Source organism: Haemorhous mexicanus, chromosome 14, assembly GCF_027477595.1.
Source record: "Haemorhous mexicanus isolate bHaeMex1 chromosome 14, bHaeMex1.pri, whole genome shotgun sequence".
Lineage (NCBI taxonomy): Eukaryota > Metazoa > Chordata > Aves > Passeriformes > Fringillidae > Haemorhous > Haemorhous mexicanus.
The window spans coordinates 11776410-11801585 of record NC_082354.1 but is presented as its reverse complement, the minus strand read 5'-3'; the positions used below and the strand labels follow the sequence as shown (position 1 = coordinate 11801585).

Genomic DNA, 25176 nt, shown 5'->3' with positions numbered 1-25176 from the left:
CACACAAGAGTTTATCAACACAAAACTGTTTAATATTTATTAAATGACACAAAATACCTAGATAACAGACTCACTCTCTGAAAGGACATGTATTTACATTATTTACCAACTTAAGAAAGACTCTCTGTACCCATATCAGACTTATGAAACATAAAAAAGGTTTTGCTGCTTTTTGCATCGAAGGATGCAATGGTGATACATGCCCTGTTTGCAAGTCTGCATAAACTACAAGTTTTTGATGCTGTGAAAAAGCACATTTTCATATTCTGGTAGCTGAGGGAAGAGGCTTCTGAAAAGTAACAGGGTTAGTTTTTCCCCCCCACTCCAGACACACTCTCAAGACTGTTATACAAAAAGTATATTACATTTTTGAATGCTGCTGTACTCTTACAATTTTAGTGTAACGTTTCAAAGAAAATGTTCTTCCTACTATATGAGAGCACGACAAAGAGTGGTATTTGAACATTTTTTTAGATGCACTTTTTTTGTTGTTTTAAAAGAAAGCATTAGGGCAAATGATATGTCTAGGAAAAAATGAAAGGCTGACAAAAAAAAAAAAAAAAAAAAAAAAAGCTGAGACCAAAATATGAAGAACAGCTAAAGCAACTTAATTTGCTAGGGTTTTTTTTTTTATTAACTATTTACTTTGGCACCTTTGTGTAAACTATAGAACAAAACAACGTTTACAACACATTTGCAATTACAGCATTTAAACAAAATGGTCACTTTTGAAACCAGCCAAGACAAAAAAATAGTCCATTTATGGATATAAAGATTAAAAAACCTAAAATATATATTTCTAAGAATAAACTGCAATTTCTTATGAACAAGGTGCTATAAACTGCATGCAAGAGTCAAGATTAAAAATGTGTAGCCAAAAAGACAAGCTGTGTTCTAGCCAGATGAGTTGTGGTCCAAGCCCATTTCAGTTTTTTCTTACAGAGATATATATGGCTCAATAAGCAGGCACATGATCCCAGCAAGAATTTGCGGAGTTGTACGACGACAAATCTTGGCTGCAGCTTTGTCATGAACCAGGAATGAGCCAGACCTTAGCAGGAGATGAACAAGTTCTTGGGGAAAACCCATGAGCTACAAGGAGAAGCCTTCTCCCCTCCCCTCGCTCACCCCTTTCCTGGTCTGGCCAGGGTTCTCAAAGTCCATTCTTTGGGTTGCTTTAACTGGATTGAGCTTAGGGTCTGCCTCAGATTGTGAATTCTGATGAGATTTCAGGACATTGTCTGTATAATATTTTCTGCATTAGACAGGATAACAATGAAATAAACCTACAGTCCTTTGCAGTTTGTTTGACTGAATGTGACACTTGTGTAATGAGGGAGGCTTTTGCCATAATGGGTGTTCACACGTGTAGTGGTATTAAATTTATATGCTACAACAGACTGAATGGAACCAGCTCAATGCATCAGCTCCTGTCTCCCAAAGAGTTAAGTCTTATGCTTCTTCTCCATTTCTCTTTAAAAGGAATCTTTTATTGGCTGAAGATACAAAACACATACAAGAAAAGGAACATTGAATGCAAAACACAGAAGTTTTTTTATGGTAGGAGGCATTCTTTCCTTCCCAGTGGATCTCTATTTGAGCTAGCACTTGAAAATTTGCAGGAGGAGTCTTCAAGGTTCTTCCCACATAACTCTACTGTCAGTATTTGTCTCACAGAGGCAGGGGTGGCCCTGGATGTCTACCAGTGGTTATGCTGCAATAGTGTCAAGGGGCAAGGCAGATTTTCTGCAGATCACAAAGAGCTGTATGATGGTTAGCTGAGGGTGACTGCAAATAATTTAGTAGGAAAAAAACCACTCAGATTTGTTTCATCTGTCAGCTGAGGACTGCATACAAAAGAGCCTGAGAGAAAACATGGCTGGAGTATATATGGAATTAAACAGTAGATAAAAAAAAGCACTAAGGATGGGATGTGTCAGATAGAAAACACACACACACTCTCACACATGCACACCCCTGAATGTGGGATCACAGTGATAGAAGTTAGAGTCAGAGAGAGCTAAGTTACACTGCCACTAAACAAAAGTAACATCTTGCTTTCAAGAGATATCTGGTATTACCCAGGACTATCAGTGCCTGAAAGAGGATGAGGTTTTTCATTGTGCTCTGCAACACAGCTGATCATAGGTACAAAGCCTGGCTGGGTAAGGAAGAACAGGTACGTGGAGGAGTTCCTTTTCTGCTGACACCTTTTTTTTTTCCCATATATTCCTGGCACATGCTGCTATAAGCAATAAAAAATGTATTTTGTTGAAACAAAGCTCTACATTCAAGTGACTTACTCTCCCATGTCTTATAAAGATGCAAAGAATGCTCTCTGGTCATCTAAGAAAATATATTTTAGATGCCTTGTAGCAATACTTAACTTACTATATGAGAGGTAGGCTTCTGGGTTCTAGGAGGCCTGCTAGGCTCTAGGGCTGAGTTCTTAAAGCTTTAAGTTAAAGCAATCCAAAGCAGGGCACTCTTAGAAGAGCTGCCCTGTCTAAACCTTGAGGTTAGTTCAAGTTTAGAATGTTGCAAAGCAAAACAAGTATTAAAATCCACTTGCAATTTTTGTTCTTACAGCTTTACCACAATAACAGTGTGGCTTTTCATCTGTTAATAGATTATCTTTATTCTAGAGTATTGCTGCCAAGAGGTGAAGGCCTCCTACCCATGACTAGTAAAAACTGTCACTTCTTCCATTATGGCTGTTTTATGCTTAAAATTCCCAAAGGTGAACACCAAGTCTCATAGGCAAGCCATATAAATCTAAACTGAACTTGTTTTGTTGTAGCAGTTATTTAAGAATGGTGTTTGTATATACAGTATACATGCCCACACTGCAAACTTTATACATCCTTTTATAATGGCACCATTTTGTCTTAATTGCAACCAAGAATATTGTCCATTAGATCAGCAATAAGCATAGCTTGGCTTATTCCCCATTTCCCCCCTCAAGAGAAAAAAATCCAAGTGTGGGCATCAACCAAACCAATGGTATGTATAACTGAAATGCATTCTGTACAGTAAATTAAAAGTTTGCATGCAGTTTAAGCATTTTAAAGGCTATTTTCTTATATTAATGAACCTTCTGTTTCCATTTAAAGATGTGAAAGATATCTGTCATATATCAAGGGACTCCTCTTCAGACCCAGAGACAAATGGAATCAGAAAGACCAGGTACTTTCTTTCAGCTTTCTGCACATCTTACTAAATAACATGCAAAGAGTTCAACAGCATTCTTCTTAAAATGTAAATATTACTCTTTAAATGGGCATGTTAACCACTGAAAGAAGTCCACTCTACGATACTTTTCCATTACACTGCTTTCATTCAATCATCGGTAGTATAAAAAGTCAATTAACGGGATCAAGAGGCTAGTTTATCCACTGGCAACTGTGTAGGACACCAAGTGTGCAGTAAAACAAAGGCCAACATATGTTTATGCAATATAGTTGTACTGATTCGGGTTTTCTTTATCTCTTTCCATGTAGTCCCTGTCAATCAAGGATTCTATTCTCTTCTTAAGGTCAGCAGGCTGTAAAACAAAGCACATGTTAGCATTATTACTTTGCAGTCAATGCTTCTTGGTTCTTTCTTTCCACTTGAGCCAAATATCTATATTGTTTGAGATGGCTGAGGAAAGAGAAATCCCACTTAAAAAAAATTCCTTTAAAGTATCAGAGCTTCTAAAGTCTGCAATGTATAACTGATAGAAGAGAAAGTTACAAAGTTGGCTCATCACCTGCAGCTAAACAGATTTTTACAGGAAGGGAAGATATTTGCTGCTGTTTGAACTGAACTCTAAATAGGTGTAGTTTGTGCATCATGTACCAACATGTTTCTATTTCTGACTTTTAGCCAGTAAAAGTACAACTTTCATTTCCTCTAGAAGCAAATGAGTTGTGCAATAGTTTGTGTGCCCTGTGATTTTGTTGGGGGAGGAACTTAATAAAAAATGCCTCATGATAACAAGTGAGGAAAATCATTTAAATAATCTGCTATAATCTTACACAGCCCAACTGCAGTTTATGCAATACTTACAGACCTGCAGGCATTCAACATGGCAATACAATGGAATGAAATGACAGGACCTTTTGTTTTACAATTCCATTGATAGAAAGCACCATATATTTGAATTCCAACAATGCATCACTGTCTGTTTGAAAACCCATTTCCATTTGTACATAATAACCCAGTCATTTTATATTGCAACTGTGGGCCTCTTCAGCTTTGAGACATTCAACAATATTTTATTTTTATTCCTATATATGTGTGTATATATATGAACCAGCATAATCCATCCAGAAGAATCACTGTACTTCAAAAGCATCAACCAAGTTAAGATTGCAATGCAGAATTGGTTTTGAGATCTGAAGCATTTTCTCCTTTGCCCAAGAATGCCTTGCCAGAACACTGCAAACAGTGGAACAGCAGTGTACAAAGAGAGCCAGCTGCTCCCTTACTGCTAACAAACTCCTGGGCTGAAATCCTTTGGAAATACGTTTTAGCAACAACTGGCACTTGAAAAATTCCTGAAAGTGAGTATTTGCCCTTTCTAACACTAAAATGGTGCCTATTTTAGACAGAAGCACTGTTCAACTGAGGGCAGGCCAGGGAAGATAAAAAGAACTGATAGAGGTTTAGAAGTAGAAAAATCAGCACAGCACCTTGACTGGGAATTTCAGCTGGTTGTAGACCTCTGACACGAGCAGGTTGTGACTCAGCGTCTTGCGCATCTTCATGATCCGCACAATGGCGGCATCGATCTGGTACTGCCGGTCCTGGAACACTCTCTCTGTAGTGCTTGCCTGCTCCTCCACCTGAAGGACCCATTTAGAAAAGCTTTAATGAGAACACCAGCACTGTCAAAACAATTCTTTCAGCCTCCAAGACAATTCTCAGTGTAAGACAGTGAAATGCCTGCTGTCAAATATCTGACATAAAGCCTTTACAAATACGAAGACTGATTGTCTATTGAAAAACACACTTGCACTGAGATTTAAAACCTTTGCTCAGATTTTACATTGGATGGCTGTCAGATAAACAAGTCCACGGTGAATTTTCCATGTTCACAAACAGTCAGTAAAGCTCCATGGAATGATAAAGGACAAAAAAAGCATTTCAGAATTGGAACTTCTCTTAGCCTTAGAGACATCCAGCATCACTGGCGTTTTAGTACAGAGGCACACATTTAAATCACCACTGTTAAGTTTGTGCTGTCATCCAAATTACACGTGTAACTCTGACAGAGATAACAGTATGTACATGACAACCAGGAGGAAGAAAGCTTGTATAAGGGCAGGCGACAAACTTCTTAACCCAAGGATCTAAACCCCAAAGATTAAAAAAAATATACCGTTTCTTTCATCTGAATTTGGTTGATTTTTATCCTGAAGAGCTTATGTCTGAAATCATCATTACATGTGAATTTATCACCATCTTCCACATCTTTGCCTTTGGGGCTTTTAGTCAGTACTCTGGCTTTGCCACAAGCCAGAGATTGAAGTGTCCTTCTCAGCTCTCCATCCTCTAAAGCAGAAACAAGTTGTTTAGGTTTTTTTTAGTAAGAACACTTGGAAGTACTCGGTTGTTTTCGATACCAACCTATCCCAGTGGCTTGCTTTATCTCCTCTAAACTGAACTCCTCTCCTTCATTAAACATGAGCAGCACCAGTGTCTGGAACAGGGAGACCTGAAGTTCTTTTTTGCCCTGTCACAAGGGAAATAAACAGACATCACCAGGCTGTTTTTTCTGGAGGGTGGAGGGAACAGAATGAGGGAAACGTGAGAAACGAATCACTCTTGAATGTCAGTTATTTCACTAACAGGGTGTTATTTTATTCACTTGAGAATATGGAAGAATAGAAGTTACTGGTCACTTGTATTTACTATGAAATGCAGCACAAGCTTGAGGCCACAAGGCTATCCAGTGACAAAAGTCACCCAAGATATGCATCAGATGACTTAAAGCACTGAGTGCTTAAAATTACAATTTGGAAGGCCTTTAAGTCAAAATCTAACACAAACATTAGTTTAAGGAACACAGTATAAGGAACCATAGAATCTTTGAAACAATCAAGTTTGATAATACTTGTTTTACCATTAACTTTTTCTGAAAATTGCTGTCATAAGCATTCCTATTTCATGAGAATCTTGTGTCCATAGAAATGCTGAAGGGGAATAACTGGAAACCCTTACAAAACAGTTGTGTTCTTGTACAATCCAGAATTTTTCTGTATTTCAGTAGTGAAAAGCTTGCTGTGAAGATGCTTAATGCTATCAGATGAAGTAAGGCCATTGAAGAAGCATGGCCCCCTTTTTTTTTCTCGCCAGTATAAAAATGAAGGCAGTTTTTAATCTGGAGCTAAAACCAGTGGATATTTTCCCCAACAGGGTTTTCTTTCCCCACCAATACAGAAATTGGGTGCGTGTTCTTAGACATCAACACATCTGTTTCAGAAACTACCAGTATCTGGGAAAGACAGCAGAAGGTTAAAAGTAATTGCAGAAACAGTGTTAAGTTTTTCATCACAGCACAAAAAACGTTCCCCATTTATCCCTAAGGTACAACCCAGACTTGCAATCAACAACACAAGAGGAGTATTGAAACAATAGACTCACCTCTTTAAATTCTGCTTTTAGTACACAGTGTCCTAGTGTTGACTGCCACTGAAGTTTCCTACCACTGTGTTTTCCTAAATAAAAGGTCTTGAAAATTTCCTGCAGTTTTACCATCTAAAGAAAGAAAAATCCCAAAACACTGAAACACAATTTCTACTTCAAAAGCATCCTTCCCTCCTCCACAATCAATTAAGTTTTAAATCAAGGCTTAGAATGATAAAGGGAATTGCAAGAAAACAAATTTGATTTTAAAAAGATAGTTCTGCATTTCCTTCTCTATGCATATAGAAAAGCAATATGGTCAGTGGATCTCAAGCTGCATTTCTGAAGGTGAAAAGTTGTATAACCCATGATATTTATTACCTCTGGGGGCAGGTGGACCTCCATAGGCACGTAGGTTGGCCAGTAACCCATAGTCAGAATATTCACTGTTAGTTCAATGTTGCCAGGGACATTCTGATTTTGCATATACTGCAAAGAGAAACAAAATAAACTGAAATAGAACTATGTTAATTATACATATTTTAGGTAGAACAGGCATTGCAAGAGCAGAGAAGATAAGTGACCACATGAAGTGTTTGTTGTAGACACTGCAAGTTACATACAAGAAAATGAAGGTAAGAACAAGCACTTTTCTGAAGTTCAAAAGGCACTTCCATACGAGAAGAAAACAGCAAATGTAGTGTTTTAGCAGGCTGAGGTGAAGATCTAATTAAGTGTGACTAGAGGAAAGAATGTTAAAAATAGTTTGTAATCAAAACATTACAAAATCACCAGAACTAAATGTGCAGAAACTTCCAAGCCAGGCACCAGAACACAGTGGTGTTAAAAATGTCTTAGAGCTGGTGTTAAAATGTTTTGTAAGTTTACAATTCTGTTATTGCTGTGGGTTGTTTGGTTGAAGAAGATTGTCTCAGTTTTTTTGCAGAGGAAAAACCTTTAATAAATTCAGTAATATTTCCAAAAGCACAGAGAGGACAGACAGGGCTTTCCCTCAATACCTGTTTGAATTGTATCATTATGTCTTTTGAAAGCTCCATATCTTTAAACATTCCTTCAAGTTTGCTGGTGAAAGCAGCTCCACATTCTATAAAAGAGAAAATGTAAATATTAGAAATTCGTCTGTTTATTTTCAACACCTCAGAGTAGTTATTCTAAGTGCCAGAGTGTACTTCTAAGCAAGAAGACCTTTTTCACCAGATTTTCTTACATAAAGACCTGGATTCTAATTCAGGAACAGAATAAGGTTACAAACAAGAAAAAGGAAGATGTTTTGATGTGGTAGCTATTTTGCAACCCAGTTGTCTTTCCACAAGGACCTGACTATTCATCCTTTGACTATGGTGGCCACTCAGATGACAATTCTAATCCCTATCAGCTGCCTTTCAAACTGTGTCCTGATGGCAGAATTAGATCAAGCTCTAAAAATCTCACCCTTACCACCCAAAGGCTCCATCCAATGAAACAATGAAGACCAGACTAGAGAACAACTAGCAGGCAGTGAGTAACAATTGGAAGTCATCTTTTCTCTGAGCACATCACTGATTTACTCAGCAGGGAACCTCAACTCAATCCCACAGGCCAAGACACACTGTGGACTTTTAAGTTCCTGAGCTTTGGCTTTTCCTGTTATAATTACAAAACTAAATGCAAATGAATCTCCTCAAAACCCACCAGTCATTCAGGACCTGCACAGAGGATTCTGCCTTCATGGAAAGGGGAAATATCAACAGTGCTTCTGTGAAAGCTTGTTAAAAAAACTACTTTTAAAAGAAAGCTGATTGATAGAAATGATAGACAGATATATATTTACCATGTTTGAGTTTGGAAAGCATAGATTTTTCAGCATCTACTGATGCACTCTTCCCAACTAATAGTCTCTTTGCTAGATCTTTTTTATAAAAGGCCTCAAAGACATCTTTGCCTGTAAGAGATGAGATTTGAAAGTGATCACAAAGCACTGCTGGTTTTTAACAAACATCACCTACAGAAGACCCAATTCAAAGCTCAGAAAAACAAAAAGGGCCTTCACATGAAGATTTCCACAGGTTTTGTTATTTGCAATTTGACAGGCAAAGTAGTTAAACAGCATTACACCAACAAAACATATCCACAGAGAAGAAACACTGAAAATGCAACCAGACTGCAAAAATAATTTCAAAATACCTTTATGTTACTGGGTAAACAACTGTATCCCCATCAAAAAACCTCCAATACTTACCATATATGAATCTAAATATGATCATAATTTTATCCAGCATTTTTTCAAGTTCTTCATCAGTAGCTTCTTTGTTGCCTGCACGAAGCTTTGAATCTACATATTTAGCTAAAAGAGTGTTGAAGAATAGGGTTTAGCACATGCTTAATATCACAGTGAAACAAAAATCTCTAAATTTAATATTATGAAATCTTGAAAATGGAAAGGAGCCTGAAATCACTTTCTATTAGCCTCATAACAGCTCCCTTGATACACTTCATAGAGGTTATAAAGTTATACAAACATTATAACCTAGTATCTTTTTTCAGATAAGCAATGACTGCATCTGAACTAAAAAATATTTTGCCTATGAAAAAAAAATCTTGGTTTATGTTGTGATCTCAAAGTAAAGTCACTGCTGTTGCAGATTGACATGGCTGTAATAGAAGCAAAAAGATCAGATAAAAATATGTAAATCAGTTATTTAAATGTGTTGACTATACTACTGAATTTCTGTAGCATGTCACTATTTTGTTTCAATTTCCAGTTTCAATCAAACTAGATTGTTTGTTTTAATTTCAAATGGCTGGTAAGCACATTACAGTTAGGGAATTAACACAAAAAAAGAGGGCAGAAACCATCACTCCACAAGCCTAACAGCACAACCAATTGCAAAGCAGGTATTATTCACTGTGTGGGGAAATGGTTCCAAAGTGCAGAGTACCAGGCATGTAATGCACAAATCTGTAAGTAACATTCTTTGCAAACCAGAGACTCTGTCCCCACACCATGAGAGGTTCAAGACATGCTCAATTCTCTTCCCTTTCACATATTAAACCCTTAACAGTCCTGTGCACATGTGCTGGTGACACAGTTATGTAAGCTTCTGAAAAATTCTAATTATTAGCAGTATTCTCATGTTTGGACACCAGCCAATTGCTGGATGCCCAAATTCTGGTGTTCTGCACTTTTTATAGCCTAGCCAATTAAGTGATGACCAGTTTGCTTTCAATGTTTGATGCTACCCTTCCAAACAATTCCCTTGCATCAGGTGGCACAGCAGATCCCCAGGCTGATGTGCACTGTGCACGTATTAACACAATTCCAGCATATCTCATCTGTAAGTGCATCAGCAATGCAGCACCCAAATTCTCACATGAAAGAAATTGAGGAAAAATACCTATGAGTTCAGCTGGCTTATTTGGTCTTTTGTTAATGAATGTTTCAAAGGCTTCTTTCATGGCATTTACAAACTTCTCATTCTTGAGAAAACAAACATCAATAATATGGTCGACTTTGTCTTTAAAATCGAGAAGTTCTTGGACCATGGTTTTGTCTTTTTCAGGATTAATTACTATGGTGCTACCAAATGCCTGCAAAATAAAACATATCTTTCAATTAGCCTGAATAATTAATTTAAATGACAAGACTTCTAAAATCTTAAGTTACCTTTGTGTTGTTTCTGGCACTCAGTTCCAGTAACAACAGAAGTATTACTATATTATGTATTACTGTATTATGAAGTACTTACTACATAAATCAGCCCTAGGCCTTGCATATTGATTCAAAACCTACTGATGAAAAAGTGAATGGATTCAGAACTTCTGTCTAAAGCAATGAAGTTTTGCATGACAAAATTAACATACCCTTTTTAATCATCTATATCCTCAGGTTTTACACAGGTAATGCTCCCACTAAATGAGGTTTTATTTAATAGTACTCTTCCTTCACAACAACCATATTTCCCGTGACATTTTCACTGAGAAAAAATGAATCATCCTAACTGATATTCAAGTGCTTTTTGAACCTCATCTGGTTGGTAACTTGAACAACCACTCATTCTCACAGGAAATTTTATTAGGAAGAAGACAAACATTCTGTCATTACCCAAATAACTACTGAAGAAATATGGCTGTCTCACAAACTAACTAAATCAAGATTATAAAATCCAAATGTATTTGGAGTTCAATCATTCAACTGAATGTTCACTGTTTTCTTCAATAGAGCTAGAACAGTTACTGTACCCTTGCTGGGATGTTTCAAAAGCTCTCTATTAAATACATGTTTATAAGCAATATCTTCAAATTTTAGAAAAATGCAATAGTTTACAGAGATGACTCAAGTATCTGTGTATAAACCCCACTGATACAATAGTGGTATCTGTTCCAGAGCTTTAGAACAGTACCTTTATGTATTCAATCCAGTGCTGCAAGAGAACCTGTACTCCACCTCTCACACGACTGAATAACTGATACAGAAGTGACAGGTCTTGAATGCGGTTTTCATCAAGAAGGTGATTTAGACCTGCAAAAGGGAGAATTTCAATAGAAATTAAAACCAGAGTAACCCAAAGAAAGCACAGCTTATTACTACAGTGAGGCCTCTTCAAAAATAGTTTTTTTTAATCAAGCCATTAGTGGTGGTGTTTTTTTTTTGTTTTTATTTTATTTTAAAGTACCTAATTTGACAGTGAAAAACAAAATATCTGTCTGAAACCTTAAAAATCTTATTATTGCACATGACTTTATTGCACTTAGGATAAAAGTACTTTATACAAGAACCTTATCACTACATCTTTGCTTACTGCTTTACTATTCCCTAAAGATTTGAAAAGTTTACACTGTACTGATCAGCAGGAAAAGTTCCTTGGCAAGACAGCTCTGAGTCTCAACACCAGCTGTAAAACAAATCTTACAGATGCTTGAAGGCAATCAGCTTCAAGAAACCTTCACTTTTTAACTTTCTGGAGAAGGTCTGATGCTCTACAGCAAGGTTCTAATAAAGTAGATGGGTAAACATTGATACTCCACTCAATGAAGAGTTTGTTGCACATGTGCAGGAAGATGCTCACAGACCTGTTTCATTCAGAATCTGGCTACTAAGGACCTGATTGTTTTTTATTCAACTGTTGCTGCATCTGATTCTATTTCCAGATTACCTCTGAGATCACCAGAGGGTCACCTGACTCCACAGAGACTCTTGTAGAACTGAGGCAATGTATTCCACAGCTCAAGTTATACTACATTTTTAAAACAAGCTGCTTTTTGTCAGCAGGCAGCAAGTACTCAGTATCTCCCTTTTCTGTTACAACCATAATTCAAAGTGTACTCCTTTCTTTACCTCCAAGTCTTCAAAATGCCACTTAACACATTGAGCTTGAGTCTCCTGTTCTAATTTTCCTTTTGCTTTGCTGTGTTATCAGAAGACAGCACAGTGTCCCCTTATCTCCAACCAGGAGAATGGCCAGTGCTATTTTGGGCACTGAGGAGCAAAGGGAGTTAAGGAATGCTGCAGCTTGTCCTCCCCCAGCACCCATCGCTTTCTTTCAGCACTGGAGCTGAAAGCCCCAAAGCAGTAATTAGAAACATTGCTATAAAGAAGAAAGATTACCTTTCTGAAGAATGGCTGTTAAATGTTCACCTAGAAGTTGCTTTTCTACAGTAGCAATTAGTGGCTTCCTACAGAAGAAATGTTTAGAATTACTTTTCCTTTTTCCATTACTGACAGTTTTAAATCCTTCTTTTGAGATTATGTTAATTACATGATCATTGGGAATGATCTAATTATCGGTGGCCAAAGACCTAAAATGCTTATACACATATTTATCCTTTTTCACCCTAGTAAACAATTTTTTTTCTGTTTGCTGACTAATGATTTTAATTCACACAATAAGCCTTCTGTACATGACCTGTAGGCAGCTGGACAATGATTCCATCAGTTAAGAAGTTGGGGAGAATTCATCAAATAATATGCCTAATACTGTGTTGTGGGAAGACATTCATGTCTTGGGAGACAAACCAAGGACAGACCTCAAGTCAAGAGGTATTAAAACAAAACAGGGAATTGGCCACTAATACTGGTGTGGAAGAAGAAAGCCACTGAACAAACGAAATGCTTTTAACAGCTGAAAGAGGAAGGAAATCAAAACATATGACAGTAGCAATAAAGCACCTCTCTCTCAGAAAGGTTTTGATATCTGTGACCTACATTTTCTCTCAGACACAACAGCTGTAGCTTTATGTTAGAAGCCTCCACCTGACTGTGTTGGAGGAAATCCTGCCTCTAAGTAGAAGATCTCCCAGACTCCACATGCAAATATTTTTTGCAAATATTCAGAGGCTTTAGCTTAAGAATATTCTATACCAAGTCTTATCATTTTCAGGTAGGACAACAGCTGACTAATTACATTTCAGCAGGAAAGAGACATCTGGGGTGGGAGAGGCAGCCTATTCATCTTCCAAGTAAATACTTAATGTTTATGCCAAAATAACAGTGACTTAGAAGGAGAAAAGGCTATTAGCTGTGTGAGCCAAGACAGTGCTTCATTGTAAACATGGAACCGTGGGAAGTGAAAAACATTTGATGGTCAGTCAATAACAGATATAAATTGCAGCTACTTAAATGGCCCTCAAGAGAAGAGGAGCTAAACAGCTCATACCACCAGGCAAAGGGAGATTGCACTTACTGTGTGCTCTGATCTAAGTAAGTGATAATTCTGTCTGCTTCTTCTTCCAAGCGCTTGTTGACATGATGAAGATATTCTGGAACCTGAAAATGCCAGAGTAGTTTTGTATGTTAAAGAAAACAAGCAACAAGAAGGGAAAAAGAGAGACAGTACTGGTCTGACAGAAGTAGCAGCTTCAGTTTTAATCAAAAATCACTGGCATTGTGACTGAAGGCAACTGGACGTGCATTTCCTTTTTCAGAACACTATAAAACAAAGGTCCCATTACTGCCTTGCACACTAAGGCACACTAAGGCAGCAGAGTATTTCTACTCCCTGACACTGCTTTGACAATAGGCACAACAAACACTGTTAGACATCCCAAATACCTCTCGTTCCTGCATAAGCCTCTGTCCCTCTGCTGCATACAGGCGATTGGTCTCTTCCAAGAATCTATGTTCAAAAGAGTCCTGATAAATCTGGGGAAACAACATGACAGCAACCCAAGGTAAATTTTACTGAGCACCAAGTAAGAATTTGAACTATTGACTGGTTTAAAGGTGAAACAGGTTTACTCACCTGCAAGTCAGAAAGCATGCTCAGAAGGCTTCGCAGTAAACTCCTGTCGATAGCCTCACCACTTCTTTCCCTCTCAATCAGCAGCAGAATGCCATCAATAGTTTTGTTCTGAACCTTCTGATCACTGATTATATGAGTTCTGAACAATTCTAGTCCCATATCCCTACAAATAAAGCAAAGACTGCTCAATAAATTGTTTAAGAATAAATCCCAGATATCTCTTATTAAAACATGATCTAAATCTAATAAACAGGCCAATACCAGGATTATTCCAATTCCTCATTCCTCTGCCTCCAAATCACTCAAGATGAACAAATATATGAACACTAGAATAAACCATGACACCAACATGAAGCTACACATTTTAAACACCAATCCAGATATTTTTTCCTAAATAACCATGTAACTTTTGCAACATCCTTATTTTTCAGTTCATTGACAGAATGTTGAAACACCAACCTTCATGAGAAAAGAAAATTATCATCCTGGGTTTTAGCTCCATGGCTATGGTGATGGACAATATTCCTTTTTTGTCCATCACTTACTTATCTCTAATTCTTAGGCACAGCTTAGAACTCTTCAGTGACGTGACAGACAAGGATCTCTGCAATGACCATCCTAATTAAAACATCTCCATGAATTTGGAACTATGGGTATGGTCACTCTTAGGAAAAGTCAGGTCCTCCATCAATCTCTTGCAAAGTAATTCAGGTACCAAAGAACAGTAAGGCATATACTAATTATTAATAATAAGAGGAGCAGAAGTTGAAATCCAAAAAAGCATATTTTGCTTTTATTTTAAGTAACTCTTTCCAACTTGAACTACTGAGCCTGCTAAGGCAGTTACTGGGAATACCAAACCCTTGCACTTCAGTTGTTGACCAGACCCTTTCCATTAACTGTGCAAACTGGAGGCTGATATCTACTTCACTGAAATTTGGAATCACAGCTGTTCTAGAACAATCCCATAATTTATGGCAAATAAATTAAAAGTCTTCCTTTGCAACAAGCATGGTCATGCAATCACCATGTAATTTAAAGGTCACTATGAGGTTTATGTTAAAAAAAATCCATCTGAAAATCAGCAAGATATAAGCAGTAGTTGAAAACATCCCAAATAATTTTATTTCTGCGCCCCCAAATAATTTAATTCTTGGTGCCCTTACCAAATAGATGGCAGCATTGAATTCTGAAGGACATAAGTTCGATCCAAGAACAGAAAGATACTTCTAATCATAATCTGTCACGAGAAGGAATAAAACAGCCACAATCATTTTACTCTTGAAACTGAAGAGCAACACCACTTATGCTCAACAAGAAATCCCACCAATTGGTTTCAGGAGGTTCTTTCTTGGACACTGCTGATTTATTTAACATCTGCCAATCCCTCCAAGGGATCAATGTGACACTTTGCATATTTCTGTATAACGGAACAGCTCCTTTAAAAATAGGTATAAAGGAGAAAGGTTTGCATAAAACTGACAATGAAGAGTTAGGGGTGTCTATGTGTCCAAGATCAGACCCATATGTCAAGAAACACACTACAGGCAAGTTATTTTCAAGGCTTGATTTCTAACAAACTAGATACAGCTGTATATCACAAAGAAACCTTACATAAATTTAAGACATTTCAGAAGTTTGAAAAAAAACCATAAAATCAAAGTTAAGCAAAACAGGCTGACAAAGCAACTGATTTTCCTTAAAAAGAAAAACTTACCATTTGTCTGCAGTGATCTTGCCAACATTTGTCTATTTTCTTTAGAAAAAGGACACTATCCAATGAATCCGTGAAGAAATCATTAAGAAAATCATGATTAATAGATGGTGTAAACAATGAAATGAACCAACTTATTATTTTTTAAAGACACTTAGCAGGGAGCACAACAAACTCACCTACTCTCAGAAAGAACTACCAGGTAATTCCTTGCAACATATTTACTTTTATTTTTTAATGAGAGTCTTTGTGGTAATAATCAGAAATCAAAATTATCTGAACAAACAAAAAAATTATCTAAATAATTTTGAATATTTTGTTTAGTCCCCATCCCTGGGGAATGGAACAAACATATATATCCCCATACCTCAAAAACCAATAATACCCAATACATATAAGACCCTACCACTACACTGTAATTTCAGCTGATGTTAAGACTTAACCTTAAGAAATAAATTCTGTCCTTCAAATTTATCTTTTATTCAGTTCACTGCATAGTTCTGATACTAATTAATATCCACTTAACAGGATGCCAGCCTGATGCAACTCCAAACTTCTGAAAATAAAACATCCTGATCCTCAGAACCTGATATGCTACCAGATCACCCTTATTTTTCCAAAAAACCCAACAGCTATTTGTTGGAAGACTTTTGATTTTATCTAAGCTTGGCAAGTTCAATATAAAAAAACCTGACATGATACAGCAAATAAAGGCTTTTTAAGCCTTGCTGCAAATCCAACACAGATTTCTGTAAGATGTCAAAGTGTTTCAGAACAACCAGTGAAATTTTGTAAATTTCTCAGTGGTTACATACATAAAGAAACAAGCAGTGTTCTCCTAGGTCCCACAAAGAAATAAAAGCAAAACCAATTACACAAAACCTAGGAATTCAGATTATCATGGCCTAATGTTATGAACTAGTCAAAGAAATCCATCACTATATACTTGCAGGTAAAACAATTTTGGCTTGTCAACAGCTAAGAAAAGGATATTCTCTGAATTGGTGAATTTGTGCTTTAATGTGGTCTTCACAGATCTGCCTCAATTGTTTGTACAAATTTGCAGAGATCTTGTAGGAGCAGAGATTTTCAACAGCCTGAAGTAAAGAGAAAGAGAAACAAACAAATCTTGCTATATTCTTACATGTGGTTTTACAAGAAAGGAGGACATCCCTTCCCAGACAAGAATTCTGCTTCTCACAGCTTTTAACACAGTTAACTGCTGCATGCAAACACCAGAGACAGACATGGCACTGCAATGTAACAGGAGATAAAGGCAGGCTCTGCCCTGAACAGCTCACAGACCATCAATTTAGCTGGAGTGTCAGTCTCTCACATGGAACTGCAGGACTGGCATCTCTAAAATCAAGGATGGTACTTTAATATCTTCCAGTAGCTTGCTGGGCTTCAAACCTCAAAGCAGTCACTTAAGGTATTAATTTTATTAACTGCTGTGCTCTGCAAGTCATACTGATATTAGTGGAAAAGCACTGCCAGATTAATTTCCTTTTGCAGTCCTTTCCTTGATTAAGCTTCCCTCATCCCCAAAAGTACATATATATATATATATATATATACACATATGTTATCTATCTTATCTATCCATCCACCAACTCCCTGCCTGAATAAGTTTAATTAAAATCCTGAATATTAGTAGCATGACTACATTTACAGTGACAATCCCAGAATTCTAGATCTCATCAAGTATTAGAAGAATTACCACTGTGCTCACAGTAAGAAGTGAAAAGAAGTTTAATGGGGCCATGTCTTGGAGACTGATCAAGAAAACAATAATTCTTAAGTCCATTAGTGCATCTCAAGACCTCTAAAATTCAAACCTATTGTCCAGAATTCAAAAGCAACTAAAAAACTTTAACTCTTTGCAGGCTGATGAAAGACACAGTAAAGGATTATTCTGTAAAATACCTGTAGAAGCTAGAGGAAAAGCATATTTGATTTTCAATCAATGCTTTGTGCCATTATTTACTTATTGGAAAAGATTTCAGCTGCTAGTACGACCAACTCCTTGGGAAAAAAAAGGACTGGAAGGTAAAGTTTGTTCCCCAGCACCTGCAGGCAACCATGGAGGGACTGAATAGCTCAGAAGTGCACAGAGCAGATTTATGCCATTACCCCAGAATATTTCCCAACAGTACAAATGGAAGCAGACAGTGAGCAGTCACCACTAAAAGCACAGCAACAATCAAAATAGCTAAACAAGAGTTCTTGGGTTCATCCCAGGATATCAACAGGAATCATTCTGAGTGCAACTGCACTACATCTAATACTGGCTCTAGCACACAGAGGAGTGAAAAAAAACCCAACCAAACACAAAACCAAACCTTCATGAAAACCAAAACCCCACAACAAAACCATCCCACACAATAACTACAAAACTCCCCAAACCTGCATGAGCTTAGTGTCAGAAGTAAACAGGTATAGCAAGAGAGTGAAAGTGCCAATTAACCAAAACAGGTCTGAATGAAGACTGTAAGGAAAGCCAAAATTATCACCCAAGTATACATATCATTGTATTTGGAAATAGCAACAGGTTTGACTCAGCCTCAACACTTAAGAAACACCAAACACAGAATAAAGTGATAGGAAAATGTGTTCTATAGTTCACTGCTCAGAGGAGGTTATGAGCACTGCTCAACTCTATTCTGCTATTGCATATAACCTGATACTTAATTCAGTAGAACAAGGGGATGGAAAACATTGAGCTTGAAGAGCCTGATTAGAACTTCAGTAAGTGCAATCTTCCTAGGCTTCTTAATTTCTTCCACTTTGGAGAAGCCAACAGAGAGCTGGGAAGGTAAATGCTTTGGATGGAGCTTGCCTGTCACCTGCAGAACTGGCACTACTCTGGCTTCAACCCAACAACTCGGGACACCAGCAGCCTCTGTCCTGGACTTCTGGTCACCTCATCCCAACACTGTTACTAACTCCTGCCTGTCAAACAAGTACTGCTGCTCTAAATCCTTAAAAGAATTAGCTTCTGCACTGTAGATGGACAAATGCATACAATTAACTCTGAGTGCAATAAGCGTGTATTAACATACACCTACTTTTATGGAGTGTTCATATAAAGCTGAACATTTACATTTGTCTATCAGAAATTCCAAAGTGTTAAACATGTCTGCTAGGATTGGGTGTTTAAACAAAGTACAAACCTTCAACATCATTGCTGATGCCATACAAAGAAATGTTTTAATTTTTAAGAGATTAACCCCCGACTGCAATATTATGCTTTGCTTAATTACTAGTGCTAGAAAATACTGATTGTATCTAAAATGTATCAACATCAATACATGTGAAAACTTTAGGGCCTCTAGTTCACAAAATTAACTTACTCTGAATTAATGGAAAAAAAATGTTTCTGGTCAGGGAATCTGTGCCCTAATGATGGAGAGAAAATCTGAAGAGCCCTACTTTGCGTAACACATATGCAGTTAGATGTGGTTTTCTGGTTTTTTTTTTTTTTTTTTTTTTTTGGTTTTTTTTTCCCCCCCCCGTTTAACTGTAGCATCCACACCTGGGTTTGTGTGGTTTAGGAAAAATAACTGAACACAACTCTGACAGAAAATCAGAACTTTCCTGAAGTACTCGAATCTGATTGATTTTTAAAAAATAACTATGCATCAGGTATCAAAGATCTAGATCTCTACTTTCAGGTACTAATATAAGGAAAATTATTCTATGAAAGAAGCATTAAATTCTGTAGCACTTCAGCTACTCAAGAACAGGAATCATTTTGTTTGCTGAGGAAGAACAAAGCAAGTATGAAGCTTGGGTCCTGCAGAGAAATAAAGCTTCAAAATGTTTGCCCAGTGAGATTTTTCTAGCACTGACAAGAGTTAAACCAAAAGCAAGAAGTTTAACTCTATAAAAAAAAGAATTATCCTCTTTTGAGGTGTGCAGCAGAACTTTTGCAGATGCTCTTATAATTCCCCTCTATGTTGGATAATGGTGTCTGCCAAGGCATATTTGGGATCAGATCCTTTTACCAAGCAGCTGTTCAGAAATGACATTAGTTTAGTTAGCATCTAAAAACACTAGTGATTCCTATTACTATTTTTAAATCAAGACATTTATTTTTAGATTTATATTAAAAAAAATCATACTTCATTGCACTCTATTTCACTGAGAAGTATCTAAGTAATAATAACAATGTTGAAACACTGAGATTTAAAACAAAAAAGGTTATTTTTTGTTTTCTGATCACAAGCAATATTAAATTAAGTTTGTGGTAAGATTGAGCAAAAATTTAAGCAACACTGTTAAACAGAAGCAAGTATTTCAATAGAACTCTATTTTTTACCAATTTTGGATAGCCTTCAAGCACTTAATTAACAGTTACTTGCACCATTAGTCTAGAGTAAGTAATTTACAATACCACTCAGTACAACTGGTTGTAATTTGCTATCACTTCCACTGAGTTTTGCAAAAATAACAATACTATCTATTATTCTGACAAACTGTTAAAAACAGTATTTTTAGTTAATTAATTGAACATTTCAAAAGACTACAGTGATCTTAGGAATGCCGTGGACTGAGGAACAGCAATTAATTCTTCCTTAAATCCGTCCCCAAGCCTTGTACAAACAGGATTTTTTCCTCATATACAAATGCAGCTTTTGTTGAAAAAGGGAGGGCAGGGGAAGAAGAGACACTAAAGAGCAGTGGTGAGAAGGCTATATACACACAGAGAGGAACAAATTAAACAACTAACCAGCTAATAAAGGCTTTAGAAGCACAGTAAAAAGTTAAAGTGCTTCTTAATACCCAGCTAAAGCAGCACCACTGCTATGCTGCTCAAACTGCAAGTGACATTAGTAGGGAAAAGGTAAATGGGGGAAATCTACTCAGCACACTCAGCTGAAAAAGCAGAAGTGGAGCTTATAAAAAAACATTAGGAAATGCAGTTCAATCTGATCACTTCCTAAGTATTTAAGAAAACATAATCTGAGCTGTTGCTGGCAATAAAGGTGGATTCTCAATTGTTAGAATAGAACAAATGCTGCAATGCCTGAAAATTACAATCAAACCAAAATAATACAATTCATGAAGGAAAAATGGTGTTCTATTTACCTACTAGAAGCCAATAGAAAGTTCCAGGTTTTAAGTGATTTGTGATACTTGATCTTGAACAGATCCCTCTAAACAGAAAATGGAATATAGCTCCTTGACTTAATTAATTCTCATCAAATGCTGCAAGGGAAACCATACCTTGGGTTTTGTTGAGGCAAGTAAAATAAAATATGAGTTCAATGCTAGGTCTTGTGAAATTTTAACTCACTATTGAAAAATGAAGAAACTATTTGGTGACAAGTTTTTCAATGACAAAAGCAGCTATGAAGCAAAATGCCATATTCTTACTACCGTATAAAGTGTTTTAAGCAAAGAAATCTGAGAACAAAACAGAAAAGCCCTAACCCATTACTTTTACTTAATGCACTTACCTGATAGAGCTCTTCTAAATTGTACTTAATTGAAGTACTGTTCTGGATAGCTTCTACAGCTTCTTTCAGTTTTTGCCAGGTTTCATCTGTGTAGTTTTCAGGCAATTTGGGTTTATCTTTAAAATAAATGATATAAAGTTTGGGAATGTATTTATATAAAGCAGAACCTTTTACAGAAATGCAAAGGATGTAGCTTTGAGGGGAAAGAGGTATGGCTGATGGTCCAGCTTTTAATTTATACTTATATGGAAAGAAAGCATTTGTGTAAAAGCAGTATCTTAATCACATTTGAAAGAATAACATATTGAAGAAATTCAGCATTGCTCTTCATATATATACCATAGCACTTGTAGCTCAGACAGTACCTGTGGTTTACAAAAATCACAATCCTGTGCCTGAGCAGCTCAAGGAGGGCTAAAAGCAGCAAGAATGATCTATACCTTCCTTATACTCTCATTATCAGGACAGCAGAGCCAAAAGAAAGGAACATAAAAGGCAAAAATGATGCATTAAAAGATACACAGTTTTGTCTATCTCAGTTTTTAATTTACTGCTCATTAATTCTACTCCATATTAACAGTTGGAAAGAACTCCTCAAGAAACACTCATGGAAACACTGTAATTATTGTACAGGCTTTATGGTCCCAAGGAAAACCTTCCAATTTTTAAGGAATCCATCTATGTCTCTCTTGGGTTTGGCCTGTGGATATTTTTTAGAGTTAAGCCTCTTTTAATGTTCAAACAGCTCCAGATCTGACCCTCTCATTTTTTTCTGATTCTTTTCTAGATATGCTGCCCCTGCTCTGCAGCACCTTCAGCAAGACCACAGCATTACAACATGCTGAGATATTCACCAAGTCACATCCTCAGAATATAAGAACTAGTAAAAAATTTTCTATTCTTGTAACTACCTAAAGTGACCTTTTTTGTTCTAATAAGGACATTCCTAAATGGAGAAGACAGAAGAAGAAAATCTGAGGAGGAAGATGACACATGCACATTCATGCTACCAACAGGTGAAACTGGCCCAGAGTTTATATTCTATTAAAATTGACTTTTACACACCTAAAAGTAAAAAACAAATTTTAAAGCTTTATGAAATTCCCTAGAAATTACTAACAGAGAGAAGTAATTATTTTGTTCTTCCAAGCATTTCCCTACAATATTGGCAATATCCCAGCATTAGCTGCCTGATCTGGATCTAGAGAGAACTGGCTATGGACTTGCCTATTTTCACTAGCAACTCCTGACTATGCTGCTCAGCAGGCAACACCAAGGTTATGGATTTTAAGAAGCTATTTAAGTGGTAAAGGATACTATTGCTATCACACTAAGATAAAGACAAAAATCTCAAGATCATTATTCAGTTTAGTACCTGAGAGTAAATAAAAAGCAAGGCTGCCAGAATACCAAGACATCCTTTTTAAACACGGTTCAAATACCAATTCATAAGCAGTGATGATCACAGCACCATGCAATCCATGACATTTAACAGGTATTTCAAAGGTGAGAAAGATCTTCCCTTAAAGATAACAGTGCACAAGCAACTGAAGAGCAGCCTATAATGCATCATAGGTTTGTATATTAAAATTATCAGTCAAATTAAATGATGATGCTTTGATGGGCAGAGAAAATTTTTGAGAATTGGAACCTTAAAGCAGAGAGTTACACTGTGATCATGAATTCCTGCAAAACATTATAGTGGGTCCTAATCCTTACCTAATGCAGTATGTCTACAGAACAATTCTGTCAATTGTGTATTTAGAAGTTAATTTTAATTTCGGTAATATCTCTTACCCTTCCACAAACCAAAACACATGAGGAGAAAGAAACAACCCAGGAAAGCAAGGCAGTGGACTACTGTAGAAAACAGCAAGCAGGAAATGAAAAAAGCCCAAGACAGCCTCATCTTTATAGGGAAAAAATGGCAGCATTTTAGCTAAGCTTTCTGCCTACCTATTTGTATTTTTATTTACTAGAAAATGAAGCAGCATCACATCAGAAAAGTTTAATTTCTCTACCTTGGTCTCTAGTAACACTACTCAAAAATCTCAAACACATGTTTGGGGAGAATTTATAAAAAAATGTAAACTTGTAAAGTAAGAGTAAGTTAAGACAAAGAAAAGATACTGCAATTAAAAATTGCAGTGAGGACATTACAAGGAAAAACTCTGCAAAAATTTGAACTTCCTACTTTAAAGGCAAGTGGGGAAACCAGAAAGGAAATCCACCATAATAGCCCGATAATCACCTTAGTTTCAACATTTAAAACTAAGCACAGGCAGATTATCCTATAAACAGACAACAGGGTTAGAGACAAGGCATGCAGATTCAAGGCCAGTGGAAAAAAAAACACATTCTATGCAAAGACTTATCATAAACTGGGCTAAAATATACACTAAGCTCGGAATCAGGATTACTAGAAAAGAGGTATCAAACGTTAAAAGTTTAAACAAAGGCGATTTACACACTTTGGCAGTAAAACCTTACACCTAACATGCAAATTAAGGCCTTCTCAAGAGACAGAGTGAAGGGAGTCTGAAAAATAATTCCAAGCAGCAAAGTGCAGCCCAGGATGTGTACATGACCAGGCAAGCACACATCAGAAATCACGATTCCCCTTTACATAAGTACAGAAATGTTCACCACAGAAAAGCAATTCCCAGAAAATCTGGGCCTATGTGAAAGGAACTGGTTTTCAGGCTGAAAACAAAACACAAAGTCGAGTGTCAGATCCCCACAGGTTGTGACAAATTATGGCCTGTTACCTTTAAAGTTCTTGATCACTAATTTCTTGGCAGACCCAGGTTTACTGTTGGCGAAACTGGAAACAGTAGAGGAGGCAGCTTTGGTCAGGCCATTTGCATGGTGCCCCACAGCCACTGACGAAATTAAAAGGCTTTTATTTTTAAGCTGTTGCTGGTGCTGCTGCTGAGAAGAGGCAGCAGGAGAGGAGGAGGAAGAAGACTCTTCAGCCATCTTCACATCGAGTCCAATAAAATCCACGGAGTCCTCAAAGCGCAGCTTCTTCTGGAGGTGATGGTTGGAGGAAGCAACCCCTGAGGAGGAGCACGAGGAAGTGGTGATGACAGAGGAAGATGATGAGGAGGTGTTTTTGGAAGGAGAAGAGGTGCAGGAGGAAATGGAATCAAATTCTTCTTTTTCGGAATTACTGTTGCTGCTGTTATTTAACTTTCTCTTCTTGCAGGAGGAGCTGCTGCTAGTGTTACCATCAGTGGCAGGTCTGACCTCCTGGGCTGCAGCTGGGGGGTTGGGGGAAGAGAAACCTGTGGGAAACATGAACACACAGAAGTGAACAGGCTGAGGGGCATCAAATCCTTGTGGTGTGACAAAGAGAGGGGGAGAGTTTTAGAGTCAGTCTCTGTTTGCTGTCTCTGGGGGGGGGGGTCTTTCAACTCCTCCTTCTCATCAGCGGAGTCCTTCCGTATTCCTTCTCCTTCGCGTTCTTCTTTATCGCAGGAATCACTTTACCTCCTCTTCCCCTTTTCTTTATTACTTTGTTTCTTCTCGCAGTTGGTCGTTGCCTTTCTGCTTTTACTCCTTTCCCAGCGGAGCGTTTCCGTTCCTGCCTCTCGCCGCCCACCAGGTCCTTTCAATTCTCCTCTCCAGCCGCAGAATTCCCCACGGAAAGCTGCCCGCTCCCCCGGCTTCTCCTTGCGCTCCCCGCCTGCTCCGGCCGCCTCGTCTCCGCCGAGCAGCAGCGGGGAGGGCTGAGCGCGGCTTTCTCTCGCCTCGGCTCCAGCCCCTCGCCTCACACGCCTCCCGCCCCGCGGCCGCTCCGCTCGGGCCCCGCTCCCCCCTCTCCGCCTGTGCCCGCGCTCCCTGAGGGGGGACGGCCCGGCCGGGTTGTTATTGTCACTGCACGGCAGAGGGAGCGCAAAAATGGCGGCGCATCCGCCCGCCGTGCATGACGGGGCGCGGCGCACGGAAGCGCTGCCGGGAAGCGCTGGGACCGCCCCGGGATCCTCCCCGGGACCCGCCCCCGGCCCCGCCGGCGCCCTCGGGCCCACCGGAACTGTTCGTGGCTTGGTGCGCCCCGCGCCGGCGTGCGGCCGCCCCCTGGGGCGGGAGCGCGGGGCCGGGGAGTTCCGTACCGGAGAATTCCGTACCGGGGTCCCGCCCTGCCTCA

At 38.0% G+C, this 25176-nt stretch overlaps 1 protein-coding gene across 1 annotated transcript; it reads right to left on the bottom strand.

Annotated features, from left to right (window-relative positions):
• Window positions 1–10: 10 nt before the first annotated feature.
• On the bottom strand, window positions 11–24909 carry CUL4B (cullin 4B). Its single transcript, XM_059859247.1, has 20 exons — window positions 23795–24909; window positions 21027–21142; window positions 16558–16661; window positions 15568–15637; window positions 15017–15090; window positions 13851–14013; window positions 13661–13750; window positions 13293–13375; window positions 12218–12285; window positions 11013–11131; window positions 10008–10200; window positions 8852–8956; window positions 8444–8554; window positions 7632–7717; window positions 6994–7101; window positions 6631–6744; window positions 5614–5719; window positions 5366–5538; window positions 4677–4829; window positions 11–3544 (listed from the first exon to the last, which is right to left on the bottom strand). The coding sequence occupies exons 1-20, from the start codon at window positions 24324–24326 to the stop codon at window positions 3449–3451; spliced, it is 2664 nt and encodes an 887-aa protein (XP_059715230.1). The 5' UTR covers window positions 24327–24909; the 3' UTR covers window positions 11–3448.
• Between the last annotated feature and the right edge of the window lie 267 nt (window positions 24910–25176).

Excerpts from the sequence above, each read along its gene's own strand:
- CUL4B (XM_059859247.1), bottom strand. The coding sequence starts at position 24,326 with ATGTTTCCCACAGGTTTCTCTTCCCCCAACCCCCCAGCTGCAGCCCAG. Across the intron at positions 16,662-21,026 it reads ATTTAGAAGAGCTCTATCAG|GCTGTTGAAAATCTCTGCTC; the intron begins GTAAGTGCATTA and ends TCTTTACTTCAG. Across the intron at positions 12,286-13,292 it reads TACTTAGATCAGAGCACACA|GAAGCCACTAATTGCTACTG; the intron begins GTAAGTGCAATC and ends TTTCTTCTGTAG.